Genomic DNA, 26886 nt, shown 5'->3' with positions numbered 1-26886 from the left:
CTGAAAAAAAAAGGCCGAAATTGAAAAAAAACTTTCTTCTAACAGTTCTTTAAAAAATTCCAATTTTAAAAAAAAATTATTTCTTGTAAACTTTATTGTTTTGAATTTTATTTTTAGCAATTTTTTTTAAAATAATTTTTTTTAACTTTACTGTTGGGGGTTCTAGGGAAATATCAGGGGTCTAAACAGACACCTGATATTTATCTTTTTCTGCAGCCCGTTATAATGAACAGGTATCCTCTACACTGAGTGGCCAGATTATTATGACCACCTGACGTTTGTAGACAAATTAGCTATAATTTCGTGCTGAAGTTGCTAGAGGGCCAGACCATTATAAATAGGGAAGCAGGTTGTTTACCACGACAGTAGAAGTGATTTTTTTCTGAAGATATGGGTAAACAACGCGATTTAACAGCCTTTGAACGTGGGATGATTTTTGGCGCGCAAGCCATGGAGCGAGTATCAGCAAAATAGCAGAATTCGTTAAATGTTCAAGAGCAGCTGTTGTTAAAGTGTTTAAAGACTGGACTGTCAGATGAAAATCTGGGTCTGAACGTGCGAATTGTGGCCGTCGGCGACTAGTCAATGTTAGGGCAGAACGGAGAGTGGCAAGACTGGTGCAAGACAACAGAAGGGCAACAGTGCACTGTCAGATTCCTCACCTCACCTTTCAACACCTCGTGGAGTCACGAGGCGGCCCATCGAAGTCCTGATGGGGTGGTCATAATCTGGCCACTCAGTGTATACTCAGTGTTCCGTCAGGGGCGGACTGACCATACGGGCAGTAGGCCGCGGCCAAAAGAGGGCCCGTCACCGAACCCCCCCTGTCCTTTTCAGCCCACATAAAAGGAGACATGGCCTTCATGATTAATGCGCTTCACCCTCCCCCTCTGCCCAGGTGCAGGTGAATGGTGCCCTATCCCCTATCTTCCCGATCACCAACGGCACCCGCCAGGGTTGCCCCCTCTCGCCCCTTCTATTTGTACTCACTCTTGAACCTTTACTGCGCACGATCCAAGCGAATCCAGACATCCGAGGAATCTCAGCCGGATCCACGGCCCACAAGGTCGCCGCCTTTGCGGATGACCTTTTTTTCCTCACTTCCCCGGATATCTCTAATCCTGTCCTGCTACGGGAACTGAAAACATATGGTACCCTCACGAACTTCCGTATTAACTCCCAAAAATCAGAGCCCCCTTCATGTCTCACTCACGAGACCTGCCCTTGGCAGAGTTATCCATAACTTCCCATTTAAATGGACCCCTAACGCCATCAAATATCTCGGCATACTACTCCCAAAAGACCCGTCCCTTGCGTTATCATTGAACTTTCCACCACTACGGTCCCACATTAAGTCAGATTTAGAGGCCTGGACGAAAAGTACCTTCTCATGGATGGGGCGGTGCAATATCCTAAAACAGTCCATTCTACCTCGACTACTATACCCCATCCAAGCACTCCCGATCCACATACCCACATCCTTTTTCCGCAACATTTTAGGGAATTCGTCTGGGCCCGCAAACCACCTAGACTGAGTTATGACATGTTGCAGAGACCCAAGAGCATGGGATGTCCCTACCTGATGCACATCAATACGAATCGATGTCACAAGATTCAGAGCGGGCGGTGCGGGGAGGAGAGCTCGGCCTATTTTGACAGCCGACTCCTCCCCCACAACGCTCTCAATCCTCCCTCAGCACCGCTCTGCCTCCTCTGACAGTTTCTCTCCTCCCTGCTGGATGCGGGGAGGAGAGAAACCAGGCATGCACCGCAAATTCGGCCTGAAAGCTGGTACTCGGTATTTTGCCAAAAGTGCCATTTTCGGCCAATATGTTCGGTGCATCCCTAATACACTCATCTAGTAAAACCTGAAGAAAATGTTGTTAACAAAAGACCACGTGTAACAGCCCTGTAAATGTGAGAAACAGTAGCCTGATACTGAAAAGCCTAAGAGGCACTCACAGATTGAGTGGAGTGTTCCTCAACAAGAAAAGGGGGCACCTGATCCTTGAGACCATAAGATTAATATTCTGTCTGATCCAGCGAGAAATGGTGAAATGAGAAGCTGGTTCACCTCAAAGGGGACCATCAGGATTGACAAAGAAGGGAGTCGGACTTTGTGAAGGAACCAGGCAATGGACTGAATCCTTTTGATGAACTTGAGCCACACAGAGGGACAGAACTACGTCCTAGTTGAAATGAGAGGCCAAAACTACCTTGGCCCCCAACACCATCTAGTCCTTGTGTGAACCAGAAATTGTAATTTACAAGATAAAGCCGCCAGGTCAGATACTCACCTTGCACAAGTTATATCAACAGAATGTGCCACCTTGTGTGTAAGGGTAATAACAGCTAGCGGTGACACAGCCAAACCCTGTTCCAGAAGAGCCATTAGGGCTGCATAGAGAAATACTAATCTGTGGGGTGACACAGGAAGGCCGGAATTGTTAAACCAAGCAGGAGGTGGGGAGCAGAACTCTTGCTTGTAGCCCCTGGAAACCCAAATGCTCGCAAAGGCTAACAGGCATTCCCCACATTCCGGAAAGCAAGGGCATACCCTCATGCTGAAGACTACTTATCCGAGTGTTTGGGAGACTTGGAATTTCAAGATTAGCAGGTGGACTGGGAGACAGACTTGGGTCTGAACTTGACTTTGAGGATGAAGAGTAATGAGAGATGAGTAAAGAAAGGGGCATTTTAAAGGCCCCCAGCAAGAGGCGAGTCCTGCCAGGCTGACCCATAGGCTTCTTCGGCTGGAGGTAGATGAGTACTCTTGCCATCTGTGGTATTCTTGATGTGGGCATCCAGGGAAGCCCCAAAGAGGAGTTTCCCCATGAAGCCCATGTGTTTATGATGCCTTTAGGATGCAGGAGTCCAACACTTTAGCCAACGCATTCTCCTTATGTTTATAACAAAAGACTCATAGGGAAATAAGATGGGAGACCTCCAACAACCTCTCCCATTGTAGCTCAAAGCTGCAGGCCTGATTCTCAATTGCAAAAGTGATCATATCTCTTCCAATAGTCTCAGACAAGTCAGTTAAGGTCTGTCAGAACAAGGTCGCAGTTGTTCTGCGCAGGACCTGCAACACGGAGAATACAGCTGTATAAAGGGCTTCCAGTTGTTTATCGGTGAGGTCATTACAGACAGGTACATCCTCCACTGGGATAAAAGCTTTGTTAATATGGGATACTCCCAGATCCACATGGGGGTAACCCATTTTTTTTTTTTAAACAAAGTCCTCTTCAAACTGGTACAGTACTGATGGGCACATTTGGAGGTACAAATATCTTGTCAGGATGTTTCGGTTCTTCATGAAGGTAGAGCAAGAACAGCAGGTGCACCAAAAAGGTCTTTGCAAACTGATTCTCCTGTTTTGAACTGTGTACTGGATCAATAGGAGCCGAAAATGGCTTTCAGTTTGGGAGTGACAGCAGCAGACAGCAACTCCTCAGAGGCAGGTTCATATCTCAAGGACTGGAGAGACACAACATTAGAGTCTCATGGCCTGGGGGCCGTACTTGTGGCTTCTGCGGTCAGATTCAGCAAGCATATATATATTTGACCCAAAAATCCTGCATAACTGCAATAATTTCTGGAGGCTGCCATGCACAATGGCAAAGATGTCAAAAGATAAAATAGACTAACAGGTGGCATAATTTTAGGCAGCCAGCACTGGCCACATTAGTAGGCAAGCAGCTTTGAAGTGCAAGCTAGGAGTTACCTGTTGTGGAAATTGTATTAGGATGTGTTTTTAGTATATTCATGTCATCATGTTTCTCAGTGTCAGGTTCGCTGTGTTACGGTCTATTGGAACGTGGCCCGGATTAATCAGCACTGAGTGCAAACCATTGGAGTAGATATCTTCCTCTTGTGGATGTGGAGACGCAGCCGCTGTGCGCAGAGGTCTCCGCCGGCGAATGGTCCATGTGCTATGCGATGGGCTGTTGGTCGGGGGAGATTGATGTGCGTGGCAGAGCAGTGTCCTCTTAACGAGTGTATGGACGCCGGTGAGGGCCCCTGCGCAATGCACGGATTAGCTTGGCGTGGATGCATTTGTTTTGGGAACGCAGTATCATTTTAGATGCATATCTGCCTTTATGGAGGGAACATGCGTTTGTATCCTTTTTGGTGCATCTGATCAACGCGCTGGAAATAATATGGCGTTGTCCCTGCAGATAAGCTCGCATTCATGAGAACCGTAGTATAATTTTTATTGGGCATTGCTCACTGAGCAATGCTGGATAAAGTTCGCTCCAGTGGTAACGATTGTGTGCAGATTGTGTGCAGGTCTGGTTGAGGCAGCGTCCACGGTCAGCACGCTGCTTCCTTTGTGCAAATGTTTTCGTGGGAAATCTATTGCACATGGTTTTAACAGGTGTGCACGTAAAACATGAACTGGCAGCTGAAAACTGTGCACGGTGCTTCACATGCATGAGCATGCACTCCACTTTTCGGTTGTCACTTCCTGTGATGCAGCTGTGTATTTTGAGGCCGATTAGCAGATGTTGTAAAGCCATCCCCCCTCTGGGCGTTAACCTTTTGTTGCCTATATAAATAAACGGAGCTAGTGGTCAGAGACTTGAACACAGAACTCCAGGTTGAAGCAACACCTTGTCTTGACTACATAACTACAGAAGTGCCTCCGGTCCTTGCACGAAAGCGCTTAATACGTGCGTTTACGCGCGACGGAGTTGTTTGTGTTTGGCACAATTGATGCTGAAAGTACACCTTTGAGCGCGGCATGGATTTGTGCGCTTAGCTCAAGCAAAATTTCCAGAACATACCCTATATAGCGTGGTGGAAAGGCAATGTACCACAAGGTAGGAGACAAACCCTCAGGCACTCGCAAGTACAACTGCATCAATGCCAACACATCAACCTTGTAAAACTTGAAAAAGTATGGACAGACAAGTGGCCGCCTTACAAATCTGAGGCACTGTGACAAAAAGCCCAGGGTGCCCCCACAGCCCGAGTAGAATGGGCTGTAACAGCATAAGCCTGAACAATCATATCCATCGCACAATGGTAGCAGAAAATGCAGTGCGACTCTTCCGAGAGACATCCGTGACCAAAAATAGCAAAGGCACCAGATTCAAATCCTAAGGTGGCAACAGAGAGCAGACATGAGCCACGATATGCATAACTCCCTTAACAAAAGTACGGAACAAGGAATGAGGTGCTAAGGGACGTTGAAAAGGAACAGCCAGGGCTGAACTTTGACCCTAACAGTACTCAGGGCTAAACCCATTTCCACTCCACACTGCAGAAAGGACAAAATTCTATACACTGAAAAATTATGTGTAGAAAGGCAAAGTAGCCTTACACACCTTAAGCATAGTAGGAATCACCCTATCCGACAACCCCCTGTCCCTCAACATGTGGCTTTCAATAGCCAGGCCTTTAGTCATCGACTGTAAAGCAGCATCCTGGCCACAAACCACTCAACCTTCCTGTTGAGGCAAGATGCCAAGAGATCCACATCTGGAGTTCCCCAACGAAGGCCGATCTGGTGAATCGCCTCCGGGTGCCGTAACCACTCCCCCAGATCCAGTGCCTGGAGATGGAGGTAAAAAAAGATTCTTGTTCCTCCTTGGCGTAGGCCATGGCGCTGTCTGACTGAACTCGAACTGGCAGATCCTTGAGACAGCAAGTCCAATGCCAAAGAGATAACCAGTTACACAACCGAGACAACACATCGGAAGGCAGAACTGAACCGTCCAGGACCCTAGGTTCTCAAGATTGGTCACCAAATCAGAGTAAGACTCGGCTCGCAACAGGAGATCGTCCAGGTACCCCAAGATTGAAATCCTCATGCACCGGGAAAACCGGAGCCAGAACCTTGGTGAACACCCACGGTGCCGGCACCAGACCGAAGGGTAGTGCCACAAATTGGAAGTAGTCCTCCCCCACTGCAAAATGAAGAAAATGCTGCTAAGAGTGGTAAATCGTCACATGATAAGCGTTGAAGATGATGGAGGCAAGGAGATCCTCTTGGTGGAGAGAAGCCACTGCGGACCAAATTGATTCCATCCTGAATTTGTGGACCCTTACAAAAGGTGTTTAGACGCATGAGATCAAAATTTGGCTGAACTTCTTCGATTAGCTGCACAATTATTTTTTAAATTAAAATCGGATAAAAAAAAAAAAGTATTTACATTTTTAATTATTTAATATTCTTAATTATGTAATTAAATATTTAATGGGACATATTAATTCTTTCTATATAGCTCTCATCCCTGGCATATGTCACAGAAAGAACCTGTGCAGAAAAACATTACCAAGTGGACTTCTCTCCTGAAGTCATCTCTCCAAACACTTTTGTCTGGTGGAATCAGATTGGCTGTACACTTGTATCTGTGTCCTGACACGTTGATTCATACGTATTTATATGCTGATTGGCTAGAGATGAGGCTATTGCTAGACACACTGAATGAAAGCTTCATTTACCGCTGCTTTCCTTTGCTATGTGTGGCTCCATGTGTAGTGTGTCACAGGGTTCACAGGCTTTAGGGCCGGTTTACACCATCTCCATTACGTTCCGGCACATAGTGGAAGCCTTCTTGCGTTTCCGGGGCGGGAGGGGGTGTGCCGCTGCCATTAAGGCAATGGCACCACAGACACGTTCTCCTGCCCGCAGTGTGATTGCCTGCACCAGAACGTGTGGCACAGTAATGCCCGTGCTCCGGTCCAATCACAAAAAAAAAAAAATATGAATAGCACTGCCAGCCCCCTCCCACCACAGAACGCAGGGAAGCTTCCACTATGTGATCCAGTGCGTTTTCGGCCACTAACTGTGCGAAGCGCACCAGAGATGGTGTAAACTGGCCCTAAATATTTTCACTGGCCCTATAAAGTTGTTTTTTTCCCGCAGAAAAAAAAATCCTAGTGAAGATTCATTGTTTTTTTTTTACTACTGACACTAGGCTGGTCAGCAGGTGAAGGGTTGGCCACCAGCAAAGGCCAGCCCTAGGCTTTATTTTTGTTTGTGTGCCTAGCGTCCTTCTGCAGGTGGCGCTGTAACCCTGTGGTTCCAGATCTTCAATCTCTTTGCTGCATCCTTTAATGCACGGAAGATACATTCTATTTATTTTCTCCAACATAGATTCTCTTACCTTCAGGACATCCAAAAGTAGTCCAACTGAAGGATGGACAACACAGCAAATAGACACGAACAGGCAAAAGAAAAAAACAGATGGCAAGAACAGATCTTTAGGGTGGGGGCTTCCAAAGACACCATTGACAGAACAACAATGGGGATAGACAACTTTTTTTTTTTTTACAAAAAGTTTTGGTATGCACCACTCTAGTTGGATCCTCCGGTGGCACAGACCGCCACAATAAGAGCCAAAACAATTTTATTATATGGGAATACTGGCAGTGGACAGCAACTCTTCAGGGGGCAAGCGCATCAGGAAAAGAATGGAGCGAGGCCGAATCTCAGCAGTTGAGAGCTCGGAAGCCATCAAGGCTGTAGAGAGAAGCTGTGAGGGAGCACACTTGATGCTTCTGCCATTAGAGTCAGCAAATAGAGTAATTTAGGCCAGAAAGTCTTTCATGACCGTAGTAAAAACTCAGCAGAAAGAGCCCAGGAACTAGACATCAAAAAATACTGATGATAGGACAGAATCTAGGAGTAGAGGGCAACAGAATTCCAGGCTAGGCTAGAGAGGTCAGCACCAACAGCAGGCAAGCAGCCCAAAAACCATTTGAGTGCGAGCTGGAGCACCAGTCACCATAGAACTGTCTACCTGTGTCTTGAAAACAACATGTTGCAAGTCAGGGTACAAGGCAAGGCATCAGGTACTCACAAAACCAAGACAGCTGGAAGAAGGTGACAAATCAGATGGCTGGAGGTTACCAAAGTCACTGTAGACACGCAGGAGGAACAGGTTAGTTTAAAACTCCTTGTGGCTCTTTGCAAGCAGAAGCAGCAGCAAAATGTTTTCCCAATGCTGTCTGGTGGAAGAGAGTGCAGGGAATGCATGTTTTTGCTACACTCCACCCAGCGTATAATGTCTGCTCTAAGTTCCACAGTGTTAAGTCATTCCACGTTGGAAAATTAGGCAACTAGACCTGGAAAGAACTTAGAGACTAACTTTTTACCAGAACGAAGACTAGAAAGTACCCTACATGGAACCCAGTGCCCAAAAGTCACTTCCAGGCCATCTCTGCAATGTCCAATGGGTCACAGACATGGCACGCTAAAAGCCAGGCTGAGGTTTGATAGCTGCAAAACAAAGAGGCAAGTTCTAGCAACAATGTAGAAGAAAGTGTTGAAGGAAAAAGAATCTTGGAGTGAAGAAAAAAAGAGCAAGCAAAAACAGGTGAGTCATCCACACAGCAGAGCGAGATAAAAAAACATCTATCATCCTAGGACACTAACAAAAAATAGCATGCAAGTTGTAGAAGGGGTTATCCTGGCCTGGCCTACAGTTTTCCAGTGTCCAATACTCCTTTAGTCGGCAGTATGACCTGAAAGTGAATGACTTCAAAGGATGAGAAAAATCACTTGTCAGGTTTACAGCTTTTCTCTACTAGTTAGCTTAGTTTAACATAGTTTTTGTTTTACAGGTATGATTTGACTTCCTCATTCAGCTTTACACATAAGCCATGAAATATTCAACTATTTTACAGTCACATTTATCATATTCTGTAGCAATACCTTTTCTCCAGCCATTCAGCAATGGATGCAAGCTACATAAACAGCTTCTTCCCAAGTTTAAAGCCATATTGTGCTCAGCCGAATTAAAATCTCTGCTTGTGAATAGCATGTAAGGCAAAACTGTCATCATCACTTTGTTGCACAGCTGTGGATGGTCTACAATTGATTTGTTCAGGATTATAAGGTTTGCAGCTTCTTCAAGAACTTTGCACCTAGAAAAAAAGAGTATGAAGTAACACAGAAAGCATATGCAAATTATGTTGGTTGGCGTTTCATCTTCCAAGTCATATCGGTAGGCTAGAAAGAGGTCTACCAATGGTACAAACCAAGGTCTTAAAATGTAAACTTTTTTTTTTTCCTATAACCTAGCTTTTTAAACATTTTTATAACTAGATCATTACTTGTATGTCTTATTTTAACAAACATTTAACAAAGGGTGCTTCAACTGCCAACTAAATGATTGCCTCTTTCAGAGAAATACTGTTGGGGTTAGCAGAGGCGGGGTTTTTTCCTTTCTCTGACAAAAGTTGGTCACACACTGCTCACATTTATGCCAAATCCTCCTATTGCATGCTAAATTTGAGCTGTGGGTGACCTTGTCGAAACCACTCTGTCCAACAAGTCACTTTTTCATTTGACTTTTGTCAGGCTGCGGACACTGGCTGTTAGAACACAGTGGCCCAGCAGGGGAGATTCCCCCCCATCGACCCCCAACATGAATTGAATGTTTTTCAAGGCCTAAGTGCTCATTTTCATCTAGGGACGAAACAAAAAATAAATATATATATATATATATTTACCTGAACCTCAAAGCCGACTGGCTGCTAGACCGGTCCATGCAGCCTGTCTTCTTCGCTTCAGCAATGGAATGTCCCTCAGTGTCCTCACATCCTACGTACTGTATAGGACATGACTCACAGGACCTTAGAGCGCTGGTGCAGAGGGGGAGCGAGCCAGGGACCAGTAAAGCAGCCAGCTGGCTCCAAGGTTCAGGTGAGTACATCATTATTTTTATATCAATAAAAGTCTCTGATATGGTCGTATTACTTAATCTAAGATGGTTGTGTTACCGCTGCAGTGCTAACAAAGTGTCAAAAGATATGTATGCAAAAATACCCTGCTCTTGTAAATTGTTCAGTGATAAATGTTATCAAAACCGTAATGCAAATATAATATCCAACATGTATAAAAATAAGATAAACAAAAAATGAAATATGTCAGTCCAACTGGTGCATAACAAAAGTAAATGCATTCTAATAAAGTTTATGTGCATCTCCCATCAAAACTATCCACTTCACTCAATAACGAAGGACTTTCTTCAGATTTTCTGAAACGAGATAACTGACAATAGTGTAATATTGCCAGGTAAAATTTATTAAAAACGAGTCACAAACAGAAAAGCAAGGGATAATCTGCACAAACGGACGTTCACCCTCCTTGAAAACGTCATACTGATGAAACATGTAGCAGGGGTGGAGACATGCTGAAGGCATTTTGGGATCTGATGTTGTTATGAGGAACTGATTGATGTGCAGATTATCCCTTGCTTTTAATAAATTTTACCTGGAATTATTACACTATTGTCTGTTATCTCGTTTGGGTGGATCACTCACCTGTGTGGGAAGTGTTCAAGGAGTATGCAGGACTTCTGAAGCAGCTGAGGCTATGGAGTTCTTAGGATCACAGAGCAAAAGAGGAATATTCTCACTCACAAGCTCAGTTTGACCATTGGAATATATGGTCAGGACTTTCTGGTGAGTGTTCCTCTTGATATTCTAGTAATAAAATGAACAAACTGATTATCTTGTATCTATATGAAATTTGGGGCGGTTAAGAAAATCTGAAGAAAGTCCTTAGTTATCAGAGTGAAGTGGATAGTTTTTATGGAAGATACACAAACTTTATTAGAGTGAATTCTGCCCCATGTTCTTCTTTAACTAATTTGTGTGCATGTTACAAGTAGATCTGAACAGCAGATCCACATTACACCAACACCATGCTGTTTAAAGCATAGGAATAAAACAAATGAGCAATTATAAAAAGTAAACATGATAAAGATGTGAAAAAGTATTTACATACCAGCCAACATCCTTAGATAGATCTGCTCGATAAAATAAGATAAGAAGATTTGAAACCAAATCTTCGGTTGAGAAATGATTGTAGTAGATCTTTAAAAAAAGAAAAATATATGTATTTAATACAATCTAATGGCAGCATAATGTACACTGACTACAGGGACATTTTAACCACTTGAAGACCAGGTGTTTACACCCCCTTCCTGGCCAGGCCATTTTTCAGTATTCAGTGCTGCGGTACTTTGACTGACATTTATTCTGTCATGCAACGCTGTACTGAAATGAATTTTTTACCATTTTCTGGGGACACATAGAGCTTTCTTTTGGTGGTATTTAATCACCACTGGGGTTTTATTTTTTACTATATAAAGAAAAAAATACCGATTTTTTTTTTTTTTTAAACTGTTTTCCTTATATTATGTTAATTAAACATTGCAAATAAATAATCTTTCTTCATACATTTAGGCCAAAATGTGTTCTGCTACATTTCTTTGGTAAAAAAAAAAATCAAAATGAGTGTAAATTAATTAGAATGTCTTACAGTTATACAGTCTACAGAACAATGGTATATATACCATATAATTGGAAATGTATCAATGTATTTTTTGCACAAGCTATCAAAAAATTAAGATTTTTTTTTTTTTCCCCTCAAAGTTGTCTGTTAATAAGATATTTCTTATACACAGTATAGGTTTACTCAGAATTACACTCCAAAACACATTCTGCTACTCCTTCCGAGTATGGGGATACCACACGAGACCTTTTCACACCCTAGCCGCATGGAGGGGCCAAACATCCAAGGAGCACCATGAGGGTTTCAAGGGGCATAAATTAATCATCTGATTCCCTGTCTACCTGTTACATTTGTGGAGACCCTGGAGTGCCCGGACAATAGAACCTCCCACAAAATGACCCCATTTTGGAAAGCAGACACCCCAATGTATTTCATAAGTGGCATTGTGAGTGTTTTGAAGATTTCATTTTTTTGCCTCAAGTTTTTGAAAAATGAAGAAAGAAAATGGAAATGTATTTTTTGCACACAAAGTTGTCAGTTAATAAGATATTTCTTATACACAGTATAGGTATACTCAGAATTACACCCCAAAACACATTCTGCTACTCCTTCCGAGTATGGGGATACCACACATATGAGACCTTTTCACACCCTAGCCGCATGGAGGGGCCAAACATCCAAGGAGCACCATGAGGGTTTCAAGGGGCATAAATTAATCATCTGATTTCCTGTCTACCTGTTACATTTGTGGAGACCCTGGAGTGCCCGGACAATAGAACCTCCCACAAAATGACCCCATTTTGGAAAGCAGACACCCCAATGTATTTCATAAGTGGCATTGTGAGTGTTTTGAAGATTTCATTTTTTTGCCTCAAGTTTTTGAAAAATGAAGAAAGAAAATGGAAATGTATTTTTTGCACACAAAGTTGTCAGTCAATAAGATATTTCTTATACAAAGTATAGGTATACTCAGAATTACACCCCAAAACACATTCTGCTACTCCTTCCGAATATGGGGATACCTCACATGTGAGACTTTTTCACATCCTAGCCACATAGAGAGGAGTGTAAATACCATGGAGCACCATGAAGCTCTCAAAGTGCTCCATGGTATCTGGTACTGAGCACTTTGGGGGAATGGTATGACCCCATTCCCCCAAGCCAAGCAGACATTCTGGTACTTGGCTAACCCCAGGAATTATACAAAATGCTATGTTCAGTGACCAGGAAGTACAGGAAGCTTGACAAAAGGTAAACAAAACCGTACATGTGGTTCCAGGAGTGCAGCTGTTTTCAGAGGATGACTGGGACTGGTGTTTTGGATGGACCATTGTTAGTTGGACATGCAGATGGGTCACTACAGGCAGTAGGAAGACATGTGGTCAACTAGGTCAGTTCAGGTGGCAGGCAGAGAAGTGGTCACTATGCAGGCCAAAGTCAGTTCATGGAGAGACGTAGTCAGTAAGCAGGCTGAGCTCAGTTCAGGTGGAGGGCAGAGACATGGTCAGTAAGCAGGCTGAGGTCAGTTCAGGTGGCAGAGTTGTTGTGAGTATTTAGGCAAAGGATCAATCCAATCCAGGTGGCAAGCAGAGACATGGTCAGTATGCAGGCCAAGGTCAGTTGAGGCGGCAGGCAAAGACATGGTCAGTATGTGGACAAAGGGTCTGTCCAGGCGGCAGGCAGAGACATGGTCAGCAAGCAGGCTGTCAGTTCAGTCGGCAGGCAGAGGTGTTGTGAGTATTCAAGCAAAGGATCAATCCAGGTGGCAGGTAGAGACGTGGTCAGTATGCAGGCCAAGGTCAGTTCAGGCGGCAGGCAAAGACGTGGTCAGTATGTGGCCAAAGGGTCGGTCCAGGCGGCAGGCAGAGACAGGGTCAGTAAGCAAGCCGAAGGTCAGTTCAGGCGAAAGGCAGAGGTGTTGTCAGTATTCAAGCAAAGGATCAATCCAGGTGGCAGGCAGAGACGTGGTTGACAGACAAACAAGGATCAGATTAGGAGGCATGCAGAGATGTTGTAGGTATGCAGGGAAAGGAGATCTGGCACAGGCAAATAATAGGTAGTCAACCCATAAACATCTTCATCATACCTACACTATAATTGCAGTGAGGTATGGTAGAGGCGGAAGCAGTCTTTAATGCAGAGGCCAGGTTTTGAGGGACAGTAGTAACGCGTGTCCCGTCTAATTCCTTTCTTGCTGCACACGCGGCATTTTTTTTGGGGTGTCCGGTCTTCTTGGGTGGAAGGAATTTTATCGGGGAAGTGTCTATCGTGCAGCCTTATGACTGCATCAGACTGCAGATTGTCCGGAGGAGGGCCTTCCTGGTAAATCAGGGATGTAATAACTGCTTCTTGATATTGGAGGTAAGAGCCAGCTCTTCTTGTAGACTTATAAATTACGTAAGAATTGTACATAGCCAATTGAAAAAGATAGATGGAAACTTTTTTATACCAAATGGACAGATCTGCGGGTTGCCAAGTAGGGCTGCATCATCTGGTCGTTGAAATCAACACCACCCATAGAGAGATTGTACTTGTGGAATGGGCCAGATCTTCCTCGGATTTCCACTGATGTGTCTGGGTGGATGGATGACAGCATGTAGACATCCCTTTTGTCTTTCCATTTGAGGGCCAAAAGTTCATCATTCCTTAGACTTGCTGACTCCCCCCTTTTCAGCTTCTTGCGGACAATATTTTGGGGAAAGCCAATCCGATTTGGTCTTACTGTACCACAGGCTGGGGTTTTTTGGATGAACAGGTGTTTTGCTGTGAAAAGTGCTGATGACACTGCGACTGGCACGGCCGACACTGAAACGCACTGACACTGTGAATTGTGCTGATGTCACTGCGACTGGTACTGACGACACTGAAACGCACTGACACTGAATCGTGCTGATGACACCGACTGACTTATGAATCACACTGACAAGACTGTGAATGCACTGTGTAACAGTGTATCAGAGTGTATCAGAGTGTATCAGAGTGTATCAGAGTGTATCAGAGTGTATCAGAGTGTATCAGAGTGTATCAGAGTGTATCAGAGTGTATCAGAGTGTATCAGTTTAAATTCTTACTTTGGCTGATCTTTGAAGTTCTCTCTTTCTCCTCTCTCTCACAACCCAACGGTGTGTGAGAGAGGCGATAGAGACAAGGCTGCAAACTGCAGCCTCTGTTTACATTTGTGACAGCTGTGATTTGTCACAGCTAGATTGCAAGGTATAGAGCCGATTTTACTGGCTCTATACCTTGTTATAGAAACAGCACTGTCTAATGGACAGTGTGGGCACAGTTGCCGGGCCGTGCTCGCGCTGGGAGCGCGCCTGATCGTGGGGCGGGGCAGGACGTCTGAAGACGCCCGCTCAGATCCAGGAAGTTCCCGGCGGACATTTTTTTACAACGGCCGGCAAGTTGTTAATAGCAATTATATGAAACACTGAAATTGTAATCTAAATTCACATGGAAGCACATTTTAGAATAAAACCAAAAGCTGTAATCACTTAAGTGATTAATGCATACATTTCATCATGTGTAGTTTAGGCAGATCTAAAGCCAGGTACTAAAAGCTCATAAACTTTAAAATGTTATAGTAATTTCTAAAGTTGTCTTCCATCCTTTTAAATCTGTAGCGGTCAAAAAAATAAAAATAACTTGGTAACCTGCTATAAAGGGCACTTGCAATTATGGGGGAACAAAAGTTTCCATATTGTGCTCCCATATTGCCACCCTGGAACATGCCCCTTAAAAAGGAGAACTATGAGATGAGTGATTTCCACTCACCTCATAGTTCTAGCCGACCTGTGACAATGAGACTGTCACAGGTCGGCTCAGTAGATCGGGAGGTGAGCGAACACATACCAGGTTCGCTCACCTCTCGATCCGGTCACGGCTCTCTGCCGTGACAGGGGGAGGGGCTGGATTCCTCACTCCGATCTGCCAGCGCTGACTGGCGGAACGGACGGGGGAGGGGGGCGGGTACAGCTGGCTCTGCCTCTAGATAGGGAGAGCCAGCTGCCACTCACGCAGCTGGGCGGATCCCGTCATCTACGTCGGGATCCGCTCCGGCGTCTCAGTATACCGCAAGCTGTAGCTCGCGGTATACTGAGCTTAGGGTAACGGGAGGACGCTAGTTTGTGTCCTCCCGTCACCCTAAGGAGAACTATGGGGAAAAACACTGACCCCATAGTTCTCCTTTAAATTATACAAAAAAGATTAAGCTAGATACCCTGAACCAGGGGTAGCCAAACTCTGGCCCTCCAGCTGTGGTGGAACTACAAATCCCATGAGGCATTGCAACATTCTCACAGCCACGACTCCAAGAGAGAGATGCATCATGGGATTTGTTATTTCACCTTTTTGCTTTGTTCCCTTCAACAAAGCAAAAAGATTTTCAGGGGTGTGGAAACTACTTGTCCAAGGACTAAAGCGGTAGACCAATCAACTTGTCCAGATACAAAAAATTATTTTAACCATGCGAAGAAGCGCTTCTCATTAGTCAACGTGGTCACCTGACCGCACTGACCAACAAGTGCTCGGCAATTTGCGAGCAAAATAAAAAATCCATAGGGCAGGGCTGTGCTGGAAGGCAGTATGGGGTACAGATCGTACACCCGTACTGGCGAGGGGAAGGACCGTGCGCCGAAAGGCAAGTATAGCACTGGGGGCGGGAATGTGGGGTGAGAGTTGGCCACATTTGAGCAGGTAATTCCATTTTCCCAAAATTAATTGGGAAAATGAACTTACCCTTTAATGCACATTGTGCGTGTTAGAGAGCACTGCTTATTCACATGCAGATAGAAGTGGGCCGGGGGTGGTATCGATACCGGTTTTTCGAGTACAAGTACCGTTATTTTTTTTTTCTGTACTCGCCGATACCGAATACTGATACCGGAAAGCCCATTAAGGAAGCCAGGCAGCGAGTAATGACTCGCCACGGGGCTTCCTGATTAGCCGAGAGGTGTGTAAAGACTCGCCACGCAGCTTCACGATTAGCAGCAGGGAAGCCATCTCCATGCTCCCTCCCTGGGGACGGCTTCCCTGCTAATCGGGAAGCCGGGTGGCGAATCATTACACGCCGCCTGGCTTCCTTAATGGGATGTCCAGGATTGGTATTTGCTATCTGCGAGTATTGGGGAAAAAAAACAATCGGTACTCTATACCAAAAAAATTGGTACCGGTGAATCTCTACTTGTCACCTCCAACACTGAATATCAGGCAACTGCATTGTGCACGATTCTGTGAAGCTTGTGACAGCTGAGATTGGGGGGCACTGTGAGAACAGCGCTCCAGTCTTATTGATCACACAGAGCAGAGAAGCCTGCAGCAGAGCTAAATGTAGAAAAAAAAAATATTCATTGGCAATAGAAGCAGAAACAAATTGAGGGAAAATTATCAAAACTGGAGCAGAGGACTTCCGGTACCGGCACCTGATGTAGTTGTCACAGCACATTAGAGCTCCCACACAACTGGGGACCTTTAAACCTTTATAAAGTCGATATTCCAGAATCCTTGGAGCCTTGCCAGGTGCTCTTCTACGAGACATCCACCCGGTCTCCCTAGAGACAGGTTCTTGGCTAAGAAAAAAACGGTCCACGCATGAAGGGTACACCTACACGTGGCAGGCGGTCGCAGGAGGCCTCCAAGATGGCTGCAGACGCTGACTTACCTTTAGTGAGCACCTCCTCAGAGGACTACTCGTCTACCCCAGCAGCACACACCAAGATAGCCGCAGAGGTCGCCAAGCTATCCAGGATGCCGTCCACAAGGCAGTGTCTAAGGCTATTTAATCCCTTTGCCACGACTTGCTGGCACAGAGGCTTTCTGATGCGGAAAGCAGAGTTGCTAGACTGGAGGATGACGCGGATGCATCTAGATCTCGCATGGAAGCCACAATACAAAAAGTATGAATATTCACTGATTGTATCGATGACCTGGAAAATCTTCGCATTATTGACTTGCCACAGTCCCATAAACCTTCTCTCCTATCTGCCATCTGCTCATCCAACATCCCAGACCTTCTGGGCATGCCGTCGCCCTGCAAAGTGGATGGGGCGCATCGCATGGGTCCTCCTAATCCGAATTGGACTTCACCCCGTCCAGTGGTCAAAAAGGATCTTCAGATCGATGGCCACCGTGTAAAAAACTTTTCAGACTACTCAGCAGAGGTCTTCCAAGGAGCCTGCTCTGCTCTTTTCAACAAGATGAGGTTTACCCTAGCATAACCTGCTATTCTACGCTTTCAGACCAGCGACGGTGAACCTCTGATGACCCATCGGAGAGGCTACCACGTTCCTGGAGGGCATGATCACTCCAACTGATGAGATGACTGGTCCACTGAACGGCTCAGCGGCACCATTTACTCCCTCCAAGAAGTCTCAAGGCCACCAACAATCTTCTTCGACTGCCATTCGTTGACCTTTGGAAGCTCCGTAGACAAGTCTCTCTGACGCGGTTCCTGATGCCCGACAGGTGACACTCGATATGCTCGGATCTCCCTTATCGACCCTGTTCTCTTTTTTCAATCTGGATTTTTATTATACTCATCGGTGTGTCCATGGTGTGACTCCCCAGTTCCCGTGGAGCTGGCATCTATGCTGTGTCTCGCCCATTGGGAAAAAAGTGAAGTCCTTTCCACATTTTTTTCTTTTTTTTCTTATATGGCTCACCTCTCCATTCCTAATTTGTATTGGGTAGCTGCTAAAGCTTATCTGAGGGGTTGATTATGTCGTTTATGGCAGCCAAGAAAAGGCGTTCCAGGAAAAACTTTTTGGAGGCTAGTGATGCTCCGAGAGTGGCTAATCCTTCCCCTCAACACAGAGAAGTGTGGTCTAAAGCTAGAGTCTTACGATTGATGGGCAACACAAAGCCAATGATTCTTTCATTCCCAAGTTACCCTTAAATTTCACAAATTTGGAAACAAAGCAGGCAAACTATTCGCTAACTTATCAAAACCTAAGTTCTCCAAAGCCTGTATTCCTTCACTTCAATCCAAGTCTAGTGAGTTATACCACAACCCTAGGCGTGTGAATGCTATATTGGAGGAATTTTATAGGACGCTATACTCTCCCACTCCTGTAGATCCTGTGGCAGGCAATTCATCTCTTGACCCTTCCCTCCCTCTCCTTTAATAGATCAACTCAATGCGGATATCACAGAAGAAATATGTAGAACTATCTCTCGATCGTCAAATGGAAAGGCCCCTGGACCGGATGGTCTTGCCACCAAATTTTACAAGATGCTGAGCCCGCAGGTGACACCAGTTCTCCACTGGGTTTTTACCCACATATGGCAATACGGGGAGATTCTGTGAACGGGCAAGGAGGCACATATTAAAGTTATCCCCAAAAAAGGGAAAGATCCCACCCTGCCCGCATCATATTGTCCCATATACCTCATTAATCTTGATGCTAAACTGCTGTCCAAGATTATCACAGATATGTTATCTGATATACTTCCTCTGATATACTTCCTCATCTCATCTCTCCTGCACAGGCGGGATTTATGAAGGGCCGCTTGCCGGTATCCAACATTAGAAAAGTGCTAAACAAATTGCATCCTATATCACCAGTAACTGTAGTAGCAATAGATGCCGAAAAGGCTTTCAACAGAATTCAGTTCTGGTGACTGTTTCGAGTGCTGGACAAAATGGGGTTCAGGGGCCCTTTCATGTCCTTCCTGACCAAAATGTATGCCTCTCCCACAGCCCGCATCTCCACTCGGGTTCCTTTCGTCTCCATTCCCTTTGCTTAAGGGCACCCACCAGGGGTGCCCTTTGTCCCCTCTGTTGTTCAATCTGGCGATTGAACCACTGTCATTGTACTTTCAAACCACCCTAGACATTTCGGGTCTAACATTCCCTTCCTATCAGCTTCGTATTGCCCTATTTGAAGATGACATTTTACTTTTCACCACCAGCCCAGCATCAGCCCGCCCCATAATTAGAAAAGCATTTCAGAATTTCACCAATTTCAGTGTTAATATCTTCAAATCGTTAGTACTGCCATTGACATCTTCGACCCTGTTGGCTTCCCAGTCCTCAGACTCCTTCCCCTTAGCCAAAGACCACATATACAGTATTATCAATGTGTGAGGGTGGAAAAGTCCCCCTCCTTGCTGTATACTTTGAATTATCCCCCTGAAATTAAAAATCTGTGCTCTGAGTTGCAGCGATGGAAAAATGTGCCAATCTCCCTTTTTGGCAGGATACACCTAATCAAGATGGTCAGCTTTGCTAGACATTTATATCCCATGCAAACTTTGCCACTACTACTTACGCACAAAGATGTTGTGTCACTTAACAGAGCGTTCACCACATTTGTCTGGCAAGGTAAGAGACCTTGCATCGCTTTGAGGAAATTGTATCTTCCTAAATCTGAGGGGGGCATGTCCTTCCCTAATGTCCGATTGTATAACCTTTCTTGTCTTTTGAGGCATGCCATTGACTCGCTAAACTACTACTCTCAATGTTCCAATATATTGATTGAATCTGACATGGTGGCCCCCTACAAATGGCAAGCCCTGTTCCATTAACCAGTCTCCAAATTGCTATCCCAGATCAGTACCAATGTATTGATTTGAGACACGGTCACAGCCTGGAGGGAGACTCAGTCTTTACGTTTGCACCCTCACTTTGCAGTCTCTCCCTTCTAGAGGAAATCCCACTTTCCCACAAGGGGAGGAATATCATGTCTCAATGGGAGAAATAGGGATTAACACATTTTCACCATCTGCTGTCTAGTGATCGGACCAGACTTCTGATGTTTGGGGAGCTCAGATCTGCATATGGTTTACTCAAGGACGATTTTCTCTGCTTCCTTCAAGCTACCGCCCATGTGGGAGATCTGTCAATTTCAGCCATCTACCCTTTCCTGAGAGATGCTATGACCAGATCACTACATAGCTCCAATGTCAGTATTTGGTCACGTGACATACCAGAGGAGGATATAGTTGAGAAGATTCTGACCGGTTATCGTAATGTACGCCCTGTTATCAATGAGCAATGGAGGGAAACACAACACAAAATTATTCAGAGAGCTTACTATGCTTTCCAGTTTAAACATAAATCTTGCTCTATGGTTTCACAGGACACATAGTGTCCTAAAAAGCCTCTCTGTTCAGCTGCCTGTGGTCTTGTCTCCACATCCACCCTTTTTGGGTTACCGACCTTGTTTTCCAAGTCCAGGGGATTAGACACTCTGGGCCCTATGCTCTTATTGGTTATTGGGAACCTGCTCAGTTGCTGTCTGACTCCTACACCAAGACCGCCAGGCAGTGGGCAGATATCTGCCTAGTGGTAGCACGTCGTTGCATTATGAGAGAATGGCTCTCAAACTCTCCACCCTCTATAGGGATACTATCTCAAGATCTTAGCGGTCTGATGTATTTAGAAAGATTGAATGCGGAATCAGATCTCTTCTGAGCGTTTGGCATCCGCTTTCCTCCAAAGATGGATGCCTTTTCTGAAACTTTATTTCACACGCTCGGAACATAACGATTTTCTGCAACCATTTCGTTACACATGTTATAACCTGTTAAATATGTCTGAATTGGATTAACGGGCTTCAACCGGGAGACCTACGAAGTTAGAACACTGCCCCCGGTGTTACTACTCCAGGGGTTTTTCCCTTAAGGTGCAGAAGTACACTCTAAGTGAATCGATTGTTTATGGTTTTGTCACTGCTGGTGCTGCCAATATCCAAGGTGGCACTAGGGGTGACATCTATGCAAATCTTTCCTCCTTGGCCGGGCCAGAGTTAATGTTTGTGGTTGCCGAGTTAAGGTTCTATAGTTTGTTATTTTTTGAATGTTTTATGTTTTTCTGTATATAACGAAAACATTTGTGTTACAATAAAATGTGTTTGGGGAAAAAACAAAACTGGAGCAGCATGACATGAGCTGATTGGTTGCCATGGGCAACTGCTCCAGATTTTGTCTGCTCCAGTTTTGATAAATTTACCCCATTGTCTTTTATTAGAACTGAAAACTCACATTAAGGATTTTAAAAGAATCCATAAATATTGGCACTTGTTATTGCCAGATCCCATTTAAAAAAAAACAATATCCCAAACTAAGTTTAATATTTAGAGACCCAAAAAACATAAGGTATTATATTGTCTAAGTAAAAGATTACTAGATTGACAACTCAACCCAAACAAAATGAGACGCTGCAGTATATATAAAAAAAAAAAAAAAAGTGTCTGAGAACCATCTCCTTCTTCCAAACTCCCAATCCTCTTCGTAAAGGCATCTCCTTCTTCTATAGACTCCTTACTGAACCACAACCCCTCCGGAAAGCTTCCATCTATGGAATGGTGGGAGAAGATACTGGACTGTACAAGACTATTGCAACCTCTCAAAACCTCTAACCGGATCACGTATTGAGAGTCCCTTCAGAAAATATTCCATAAATATTATTACACCCCACAAAGGCTGGCCATGATGTTCCCAGCTACCACCCACCTATGTTGCCGCAAGTGTGGAAAACTGGCTCGTTGACTCATCTGGTGGTACTGTTTTGCCTTAAAATAGTTTTGGGCAGGAATCTATAGGTTTATTTCCTCTGTTACTAAACTTACCTGCTCTCCCTCACCTCAGCTAGAGGTAAGGGATTGGCATAGAGACCTGGCCCTTCAACCACCGCACCTTTGTTTCTCACACACTAATTGCTTCCAGGTTAGCTCTAGTGCGGCATTGGAAACTGATGGAAATACCTAGTCTCTATACTGTGATTGAAATATGAATACCCATGCCCACTTTAAAAAGCTCTAAGTGAAGGCCCATTATAAAAATGGGAAAAATGTACTATCAATTGGACATGCTGCATGAATGACCATAAATGCACCCTACCTAAATCATAACATCCAGCATGTCCCTCCTTCTTATTTGTTTACAACTGGCATCTCCTATTTTACCCGTTCAATAGGCCATATATAGATTGTAGAGTACGTGTGTTCTTTTGACCAACACTTATTGGTACAGGTTTCTGTGTCTCAGTGTACCATATGCAGTATACCGAATGTCCTCACTCTGAAGTTTAGTAAATTTCTGAGTACTATGGCAATCTAAATTGACCCCTTTAGCTCTTTACGTTTCTCCCTTTCCCTACATATTTTGACCCTTCTCCCAATCCCCCAACACATTTAAAATATTTAGAGGTAATGCCCATCCTGGTCCATATTCAGGGTAAGGTACATTAACCAGTGTCTTTCCCTGTCTTTTTTTTTTTTTACATGACACACAATATCCAACTGCAATGGTATAGGCTTGTTTATTACTATTGAATAGCCTTATAAAGTTAAATGTTTCTACATATTAGTTGATGTATGCTTCGGCATCGCCCATCTCATTTCCTTTTTGAAGTGTGTCCTACTTTGTACACAATCTTTTTAGTCAATAAAAGGACCCTTGAGAAAGTCCATTGGACGAAACACGTTGGGGAGCTACACGCTTACGCTAGTGTATGGAGTGGAGGACACAGAGCTGAGCTCGTACAAGCCGATTTTATGTTTTTACAGCGCTAAAAACTCTTTTAAATGTAAGTGTTCTGATTTTTATGAAAAAACTATCATCTAGCAGTTTTACACTATGTACGATCTTGGTTTTCTATTTTAAGCGGATAATGCTGGGCACACACCTTACCACCATCACAAGACTTGTGTCTTGCGATGGTTGTAAGGTAATTTAACCACTTCAAGACCAGGTGTTTAGACCCCCTTCCTGGCCAGGCCATTTTTCAGTATTCAGCGCTGCGTTACTTTGATGTTTATTCCGTCATGCAGCGCTGTACTGAAATGAATTTTATACCATTTTTTGGGGACAGATAGAGCTTTATTTCGGTGGTATTTAATCACCACTGGGGTTTTTATGAAACCCGATCGGCACCCCATACACGCGATCCGCCGGCTCTACAGCCGGCGGATCGCTTGTATGGTGACAGGCATCGCTGCCTGTTTTTAAATTCCGGCCATTTCCCGCGGGGGGGCGTGTCTGAGCGGACGTCTAAAGACGCCCGCTCAGATCTAGAGAGCTCGGGCCGGCCGTTTTTTTACTACGGCCGGCCCGGAGGTGGTTAAAAAACGTACGATCTGCCTATCTTGGACAGGCAGATCGTACTTGCTATTATTGCAAGCTCACCCCGCTGAGGGGTGGGCTTCCGATGACAGCAATGGTAAACGGGCAGTGTGCGCTTGCGCACACCGGCCCGTGCGGCTTTTATCTTGCAAACACGCCACATACGTACAATCGTACGATTCTCGGTGGGTTTTCGAACATGTTCATAAGATAAAAGTCGTGCGACCTTACAGTAGGAGAGGTTGCACGCCTTCCACACACCTTGCGATAATCGTATGATCGTGGGATTTCCCGCGATTATGGCAAGGTGTGTGGGCACCTTAAAAATGTGCCCATACACTGTGCGATAATCGCGGGAAATCCCGCAAATCGTACGATAATCGCAAAGTGTATGGAAGGCGTGCAAGCGTTTTTACTGTACGGTCGCACGTCTTTTGTCTAAGGAGCATGCTAGAAAACCAGCCGAGAATCGTAGGATTTTCGGCTGTTTTTTAGCATGATCGCAAGATCAATAGAAAGTGAACACAAGGATTTCATCACATTTATTTTTGATCATATCATTTTTGGGAACATTTTTATATGGACTATATATAAGTTGGAGTGAACATTGTCACTAAGTATATGCACTTAGAGTTTTATAATATTAGAGATAGCGCAGTGTCTTTTGTTTAATATAATGTGGGAGAAGTTTATATAGCTTCTCTCTATTTCTGCAGCTGTCAATAGGGTGTTATTGAGAATTTTGGGGTAGAGCACAATAGCGCGGATAATCATTGTTAAAAAATAAATTTAAAAAAAAGTGATTTACAATGCTGGAAGTTCAGCGATTACAGATATGCAGGAAAAATGAACGTTGGAGTTTTACCTAAAGCTAGAGATTCCACATGAAACACCATTAATGTTAATTTACTGGAACATAGCAAACGGCCAAAATTATAAATGTGTATATATATTTTTTTTTTTTCTGGAGTTGTGCTTTAACGTTTTATCAATTTTACTAAAACAACTTCGAGCAAGCACAATAAGAATAATCTCTCACCTTCAAAGAATTCAAAGCGGACAAAAGCACCTCAAGATTGTCATCCATGAGACGAGCTAGGATAGCTTCCATAAGAAAAGATTCATCAAAACCAGGCTGTAAAAAAAAAAGTAAACATACAGTGTATGCATTAACATACAGTTCATCTTAAACATTGATTGACAACATGCGGCCTGCCAGGGATCAGTGTGGGGCCCGCTATGCTTCAGGCCTCAAATTCAGGTCTGTAACAACAGGCTGCACACTAAGGACCAATACCTTCACTGTCTTGCAGAACTGCACTGTGAAATTATCTCCAGGACTTGCTGACCAGAAACACAGTGCATGCTAGGAACACTGCTTAACAAGATAGGATAGCTTAAATGGCACTGTGTTAAAAGGTAATCATTGTCACTCAAGCATATATACTGTATTTGCATGGTGGCAGAGGTGGATCAGCCTACCCCTGAAGGAACAGATTACTGTTTGCATCAAATAGCTGTTAGACTTGTGCGCCGTTAAAAAATTTGTTCCGTTTCGTAATATCCGTTATTTCGTATTTCGTAACGGAAACTCAATTCGGATTCGTACGAAATACGAATTTATTCGTTTCGGCACATTTTTCGTAACTTTACGAACATTCGTTATGATGAAGTTAAAAAGCAAAAATACCTTTATTATTGGAGTCGATGTGGTAGTTGTTTCTTTATCCGAAATACGAATTCCGTTGACTGATTCCGTATCCGAATTTCGGATAAAAAAAAACTACCATCAACTCCAATATAAATGTGCTTTGCGTTTTAACTTCAATATAACGAATGTTCGTAACGGAACGAAAATACGGCAACGGAATTTCGTATTTCCTGCCTGTGTATTGTAATGCAACTGTCAGCAGCAGAAGAGAAAACCTCTGATTGGTCAACCAAAACGAAATACGAATTCCGTATCGAAATTCGCATTTAAAAAAAAAAAACTACCATCAACTCCAATATAAATGTACTTTGCTTTTTAACTTCAATAAAACGAATGTTCGTAACGGAACGAAATTCAGTCAACGGAATTTCATATTTCCTGCTTGTGTATTGTAATGCAACCCTCAGCAGCAGCGGATCAGTATTTCGGATTTAAAAAAAAATCGTCATGTTGTTCAACCTCATTTTACAGGGGTAATATTAGTTCCTGTTTCAAAGAAATTTGGATCCGAAATGCGTTAACGGAATTTCGTATTTCGGATATAATTCGGAAACTGCAAATCGGATTTAAGATGCTTCCGAATTTACGAATTTCAGGAAAATTTGTACGAATTTCTATTCGTAACGAAACGAATCGCACATGTCTAATAGCTGTTCCTGTTCCTTTGCTGCAGACACACCAAGCATAACCCCTCCCACTCCCAGCATGCCACCGTCGTTTTAGCAAGCAATTATAGTAGTGGATTCAAAGGAACATAGGGGAGGAAGCTGTGTCTGGTGTGCGCCAAGAAAAGTCTTAAAGGTACCACAAGAAACATGTTAAAGGTTTTTATTTTAGTTACAAATCTCTTTTTTTTCTATTTGCTGGTCCACTTTGGCATAATGTAATTGCACCAAAACACTGCATCCTGGGAAGGTTACATCAGCAGTGCATTGGTGGGAAATCTCATTTGTAATCTCATGAGATCTCAGGGAAAGGTGTTTTCCTCCCCCGAGATGTGCATGGTCACATGTGCCAGAGTTTCAAGAAGTAAAGATATTACAGTGGCCCTTAGTTAAAATGGGGAGGAAAAGAAAAATAAGTAGGGCTGATAATGATTAAAATTTTCCTGTTCAATTAATCAAAAACATTTTTAATTGATTAATTTCGATTATAACGCACATACAGATCCAACTATACACATACAGCACAGCAATGATCTCCGACGGAAGACCCGGAAGCCGGCGGAGAGGTGAGTAACGATCAAAAAAAATTTAAATCGATCAAAAAAATTTACAATTAATCGAGGAATTAATCGTTAATTTCCGCAGCCCTAAAAATAAAAAGGTAAGCAAAGAATAAAAAGCCTGCAATTATCTAGAAGTATCTATTTGTTGATGTGTAGATTGATAAATATTTCTAAAGGTTGTTGTTATTTTGAAGATACGGGTAAAATTCCTCTTTAAAGTGACATTAAAGTTAAAAAAAAAATTCCTCCCCCATGTTAATGTTACCACTTACCTTAAATTATGTCTCTTATTCCGATCTTCTTTCCTGATGTTTTCATCTGTCCCTCCAGCGGTGCGGCGGCTCTCCTATCCAGCGCTGACTGCTGTCCCTCCGATCCAGCCGTGTCTGCATGTGGGTGCACGCGTCCATAGACTTACCTTGCTTCTCTGCTCGTCTCCCGGGCGAGAATCGGAATTGTGCATGCGCCCGCCCCAAGATCCTGCGCATGCGTCGCCCCAAGGAACGAGCAGTTCCTGATTCTCGGTGCAGGAGCCTGCAGCGATAACGAGGTAAGTTTAAACCTAGTTAAAGAGGGGGGTTTTTTCCCCAAACTTCTTGCCTATATCTACTGCTTGCGGAGGGTTTAGAA

At 43.9% G+C, this 26886-nt stretch overlaps 1 protein-coding gene across 1 annotated transcript in view; it reads right to left on the bottom strand.

Moving 5' to 3' along the window:
- The window catches only part of HEATR1 (HEAT repeat containing 1), a 205382-nt gene that overhangs the window by 145597 nt on the left and 32899 nt on the right, over positions 1-26886 (bottom strand). Inside the window, 3 exon segments of the mRNA XM_018563295.1 lie at positions 8666-8877; positions 10745-10833; positions 24357-24452. Coding sequence (XP_018418797.1) covers positions 8666-8877; positions 10745-10833; positions 24357-24452 — 397 coding nt within the window.

This window comes from Nanorana parkeri, unplaced genomic scaffold, assembly GCF_000935625.1.
Source record: "Nanorana parkeri isolate BGI_ZX_2015 unplaced genomic scaffold, ASM93562v1 scaffold650, whole genome shotgun sequence".
NCBI lineage: Eukaryota > Metazoa > Chordata > Amphibia > Anura > Dicroglossidae > Nanorana > Nanorana parkeri.
The sequence above is the reverse complement of the archived record's forward strand: the minus strand, read 5'-3'. Positions and strand labels throughout refer to the sequence as shown.